The 5,999-nt window shown below is 35.0% G+C and overlaps 1 protein-coding gene across 1 annotated transcript; it reads left to right on the forward strand.

Moving 5' to 3' along the window:
- The first annotated feature begins 231 nt into the window (after positions 1 to 231).
- Positions 232 to 5,533, forward strand: LOC100818314 (receptor-like cytosolic serine/threonine-protein kinase RBK1). Its single transcript, XM_003517295.5, has 8 exons — positions 232 to 565; positions 814 to 1,278; positions 3,733 to 3,990; positions 4,093 to 4,244; positions 4,345 to 4,424; positions 4,518 to 4,656; positions 4,811 to 4,960; positions 5,067 to 5,533. The coding sequence occupies exons 2-8, from the start codon at positions 858 to 860 to the stop codon at positions 5,223 to 5,225; spliced, it is 1,359 nt and encodes a 452-aa protein (XP_003517343.1). The 5' UTR covers positions 232 to 565; positions 814 to 857; the 3' UTR covers positions 5,226 to 5,533.
- Positions 5,534 to 5,999: the final 466 nt, after the last annotated feature.

Here is a 5,999-nt window from a genome sequence, read left to right on the forward strand (position 1 = left end):
ATAAAAAAAAGTCAAACATTCTAATTATACTAGTTAAAAATATTACTAATATAGAATTATCTCTCTTAAAAATATACTTTACAGCTAAACATTCAATAAAAAAAAAAAATTGTGCATGATAACATTAACATCAAATAAAAAGTTAAAAATAAGGCACAAGACTAATCCAATTGAAAAGGTTGAAAACATAACAAATAAATAAATGCTGAGAAAGGAAAATAGAAGTGAAAACAGTAGGTGTATAAATATAGCAAACGTTCCAATCCAAGGCTCAAACTCAAAGCTGGATTTTGCATGCTCCTGTCTTTCCAAGAATAAGCACCGCTCAAACACATACCATTTTTGAAACCCCTTCTTCTCAGCTTTCTCTTCTGCTTCCATTCTGCATCCACCTCTTTCCCTCTTCCTCTGTATTCCTCTGTCTCTCTTAAAGGCCCTCACCAAATCTAAAGAAGGATTTTCTCACCTTCCTCGCTATTAATCCTTCTTTTAGTATTTAGGTGCGGGCACGAGTTGTTTGGGTTTGGAATAAACACTCCCAACCAGAATACCATGTCAATATAAGGTAACCTTCTTATTTTCATGTTTTTTCTTCTTCTTTTAAATAACCACCTCTTTCTCGGGTGCAGAGAACATAAAACGGAAAGTTAAGAAAAATAAATTAATTTATCAGAAAAGGAAACCACGTTGGATTTTGTTTATTTATTTGCAACAAATTTTTATCTGTTTACATGGGGAAAAATGAAAGTTTTTATGGTCTTTTGTTTTTCCCCTGTTTTCTCTGTAACTCGCGGTGTTTTGTTGTTTCTGCAGAGTGTGGAGAAGAGGGGAAAATAGAAGAGAAGGAAAACCCAGAAATGGCAACCACGGATAATCACGTGAAAGAGTTTACGATCGACGACGAGTCATCGCCGAGGGCGATTCTGGAAACCCCTGTTTCGGGAACAGAGTCCGACAACAGTGGAAGCAGCGAAAGCTTCAGTTCCGTCTCGCCGGAGAAGTCGCCGGCGGTGACCGGAAAAGAGGTTCCCAAGGAAGGTTACGTGCAACAGTTGAAGTCCATGATCGACGTTTTCAAGTTCAAGTCTGTGAGAAAGTTAACAGCCGTTCCTCTGCTTTCGGTGGGCCATGATATCTCTCGGAAAGGGTTCACCAAAAAACTTGCTCGTATTCGAAGTGCTGAAGATAGTATTGATATTGGAGCTTTTCCCACGAAACCCTCTTGGAGGAACTTCGATTATGAAGAGTTAGCTGCTGCTACTGGTAATTTTAGTTATGGTATGAACCAACTCCCTCTCCCTCTCTCTCTCTCTGTTTTATTTATTTATTTATATAATTTGGTGAAGAATTTGTCTTTTTTAATAGTAGACACAAGTTTTTTTTTTCTCCTAAGTTTATATGCATAAAAAAAACATTTATTGAGAAAGTTCAGCTTATTAAATAGATCTCTAATAGATAGGTGCTTTGAGAAAATAAGAAATTAGTTCTCAACTTACCCGTTAGGATTGCCTTGAGTTCGTCCAAGATATAAGTTTGCAAGTTGTTTGGTACTGTATTTATTAATCAGTCACCATTAGCTAAAGAAAAGAAACGTGAATCTGATTCATTTCCTCTTTTGATGTCTCTTTTATAATTAATCATGTAGCATTTCATTTTTATAACTAGCGTATACTCTCGTGCTATTAGATAATGTATCCTTTTCGCTATAACTTTTCTTGAATGGCACAGAATAGTTTCTTTTTCTATGATGAAATGTAAAGAGGGTTTATATTTACCAAAATTGTCAAATGAATAGGAATTTGAACCTACAAATTAATAAATGCAAGACTGTGCATTCTTCTACTTGAGATGAGACATCCCTCGTGGGATGGTACATAATAGTTGGTCTGAAAATATGTAAGAGGTTTATTTATTATTGAAAAGAGAAGTAAGAAAAATGTGTTTTTAAGAGACATTTTGTGGGTGAAATAGGTTTAGGTTTCAATTATTAATTTTATATAACATGTTTGATTGTTGTATATTATGGATGATGAATGATGATGACTCGGCGGTTAATTGCCGCCATTAGCTTGGGAGTTGGTTAGTGCCAAACTTTCCCTAGGAAACTGTAGAGTGGACGACCTTTTTGACCGTAGCATTACATAGGGTTCCTGTTTCTGCATCTCCACAGACAAGGACTTGTAATTTATGGGGCCTCACTTTACTCTTTACCAAGTGCAGATTGCAAGTGTACGCTGGATACTAAAGTCTGACACCATAAAAATATACATAAGATTTTTTTTATCTTCAAAAACTAACGATAATATGATAGAATTTATAATATTTAAATATATTATTCATTCAATTGAATTGGATTTTTTTAAGTATATAAAAATTTATTTTGTTTTAATTTAAAGTGCAATGGCATTAGCATAATACTAGTATTAGTCATTCAATTTTTAAAGTGCTAGTAGTATTACTTATGCATAACTTGTGTACTTTGCACAAAAGACAAAGTTACTTTAAAGACATTATCCTTACTTTAAAAGACATTTGTCTTGAAAATACACAGAAACACGGGCGAGTCGTATGCGCCAGTGCTTTTGATTGTCACTGGTCAGCCACATTGGACAGTGTCTCACCCTTTAGCCTTTGGGATTGGACAGTGTGTCCATTGAAAAGAGGCATATTAGTGTGACCATAGTTTACAACTTTACAAGAAAGACACTTCTCACTTGATTTCATAGATAGCACATGCATGAGCCAAGCTAATAAATTGGTTTTTGAAAATTATCAAGGGTACGGCTTTGGCTTAGTTGACATCTTTCATCTTCCAAAAGATGTTTTATAAATGGTGTTAATTATGGTTGGTAATTGGTATATGTCACATGTTTCAATTCTCGCAGTAGGTACATTCTTTTATACTGCTACAGGGTCTGGTGTTGGAGTTATTTTGTTAGTATTTGTAGTAATAAAAATTTATGACGCATTTTGTCTGTTTCTTTCTTTCGATTTGGATCCTTGGGATAAATATTCATTCAACCTAATGAGATTTGACTAAGAAAAAAAAGCCACTTGACACAATTTATAATTAATGTGGGAAAAGTTATTGAGTTTGAATTGTTCATACTACTTTTATAATGTAAAAATGCAGATGTAGCAAAACAGTTGTGAAAGCTGCATTCCGCCAATACTATATAGGGAAACATGTATATTAAATCACTAGCCTTTGTTTTCTAAAATCTCGACTATTAGTCAATGATAGAAATAATTTCTATAAGAAGCCAGTCAAATAACGTTTCCACATTAGAGTTAGTACGTTTCCACATTAGACTCAGTTTCAACATGACATTGCCCCATGTAATTTACCAAGTCCAACACTGTTCAACTTAATAGCAAATAGTTGCCAAATTATGCTTCTAGGTCAAAGTCTACATTCCACGGATGTTGGTGAGCCTTTGAGATTTGCCCTTTTAGTCCGATTAAGCTAAATTGAATACTACTATATCCTTTTGGTCTTAACTAAGGGGGTCTAATTCAATTAATAGAGTAGAGTGTGTGAATTGTTGTAAATCTTATGGTATTCCTCTTCCATTCCTACATATAAAAAAAAAAAATCATTTTGGTCTTTTGCATAAAAACTCTTTATGTGCCTGAGTTCAGAACCTACACACCACTAATAAAATCAATAACAATTATCCTTTGACTTTTCATTTGTTTTAATTTTGTTATTTGTTATTTGTGGCACCATAGAGAACTTGATTGGAAAAGGTGGTCACGCTGAAGTGTACAAAGGCTACTTACCCGATGGTCAGGTTATAGCTGTAAAGAGGCTAATGAAGAATGAAAAGGATGCTGCAGACAGAGCTGGTGATTTCTTGACGGAGCTTGGGATCATAGCACACATAAACCACCCAAATGCGACGCGCCTTGTTGGTTTTGGGGTTGATTGTGGCCTATACTTTGTCCTACAGCTTGCTCCACATGGCAGTCTTTCTTCTTTGCTTTTTGGTGCGGTGCTGAATCCATCTTAGCTTCTCTATTCATGTCTTCCTTCTCTTATTATTCCACTTCTTATTGGCATGGCTAACAAAGAGATGTTCAACTTGTCAGGTTCTGAATGCTTGGACTGGAAGATAAGATTCAAGGTAGCTATTGGGGTGGCAGAGGGATTGCATTATCTCCATAAAGAGTGCCCGAGACGAATCATTCATAGGGACATCAAGGCCTCCAATATATTACTAAACGAAAACTTCGAAGCTGAGGTACTATGGTAGCAGCTTATAATATAAACTGAAATTTCATATTTATATTCTTTCTATCATACTAGGCTAGGGAAATAATTGGCGCTGTAATAAACTTCAGATATCCGATTTTGGACTGGCAAAGTGGCTCCCAAGTAAGTGGACAAACCACGTTGTCTTCCCAATAGAAGGAACATTTGGGTTAGTGTTGTAGCTTCATTGACTCACATATTTCCTATTTTAACCGTTTTCTTAAAAGTTAAAACACTGCTTGCATCAAATTGTTGGCTGCAGATATTTGGCCCCAGAGTACTTTATGCATGGAGTTGTGGATGAGAAAACTGATGTATTTGCTTTTGGAGTTTTGCTGTTGGAGCTCATAACAGGTCACCGTGCTGTTGATTCGAATAGTAGACAAAGTCTTGTCATCTGGGTAAGTCTTCATAACCCCCTAAATGTCATGGAGTGTATTAGACTAATAGGTTTCACTGAGAACACATATCAGTGAGTCTTTCACTTGAGGATTTGGCAATTAAGAATTCAAGATTTTTATATAATGCCTTGCAAAATTCTTCTTATGTTGTCAGGCAAAGCCACTGCTGGACACAAACAATGTAAAGGATTTAGCAGACCCCAGATTAGGAGAGGAATATGATCTTACTGAAATGAAGCGCACCATGTTGACGGCTTCCATGTGTGTCCACCATGCATCCTCCAAGCGGCCATACATGAATCAGGTTAGAAAATGAGCATATGTTCTTTTTCAGCTTAGTTTGATTCGCAGCATTGTTGTACCATTTTCCTTGCTAGGAAGCTAACTTGTATTCTTGTTAAACACTACAGGTTGTGCTTCTACTAAAGGGTGAAGAGACAATTATAGAACCAAAGAAAAATTTAGTTGCACAGAAATCTCTCATGTTAGAGGCATGTGACCTAGAAGATTATACTTGCTCAAGTTACTTGAAGGACCTCAATCGCCACAGGCAATTAATCATGGAGTAAACTAAACAAATTATAACTCATTAGTGGGATTTTATTGTTTTCCCCTATGTATATTTGTTGAAAGGATGGAGTGATATTTTGTAGCAGTGTGTGTGGTCTAATCCGAAGTCACAAGCCAAGTTGGCTTGTTATTTAGCCTTGAAATTTAGGGAGCGTTACTCAAGAAGCAAAATCATAGTTTTTGGCTTTGGATTAATGCCTGAGAACCACTGGTTTTCAAGCAACAATGTAGTGTTAGAAATGATGCAGTAGGGTTTGTGTAACTTTTTTATTCTGCAGTGCCATTCAACACATGGATGTTCCACCCATATGAAAGTAGTCTGCGATGAAATGCTTCTTGTTTTCCATTTCCCACATGGTTTAAAATTATGTAGGAAGATTGGATAAACAAAAATTGAAAATTGATCACTGTGCGCGATACTGTACATATAGAAAGCTTAACAGTATAAAAAATATGGGAAAATACTAGCAACATGCTTTCTAATTTTTTTAACACATTTTTTTAACTTCAAATAAATCTTAACTAGGGTATTCGCTTGTTGAATTGAGTTATAACTAATATGAAAAATACTTTGATTTGGACTTAGTTGGATTTTTGTATTTTTTTTAAAATCAAAGTTGAACTAAGTTTAGATCAGGTCAAGCCATACAATGATAGTATTTGGTTTTATTGAGAGAAATATATAAAATAATAAATAAATACAATTTTTTTTATAAATAATAATTTAAAAAATACCATGTTAAAGATCATATAGTTCATAAGTTTGAAAACAA

This window comes from Glycine max, chromosome 1 (genome assembly GCF_000004515.6).
Source record: "Glycine max cultivar Williams 82 chromosome 1, Glycine_max_v4.0, whole genome shotgun sequence".
In the NCBI taxonomy this organism is placed as follows: Eukaryota; Viridiplantae; Streptophyta; class Magnoliopsida; order Fabales; family Fabaceae; genus Glycine; species Glycine max.

Bases quoted from the DNA above. Each gene is read 5' to 3' on its own strand.
- LOC100818314 (XM_003517295.5), top strand. From the start codon at position 858: ATGGCAACCACGGATAATCACGTGAAAGAGTTTACGATCGACGACGAG. The intron at 1,279-3,732 runs GTATGAACCAAC...GTGGCACCATAG, and splicing joins TACTGGTAATTTTAGTTATG to AGAACTTGATTGGAAAAGGT. The intron at 3,991-4,092 runs GTGCGGTGCTGA...TCAACTTGTCAG, and splicing joins TCTTTCTTCTTTGCTTTTTG to GTTCTGAATGCTTGGACTGG.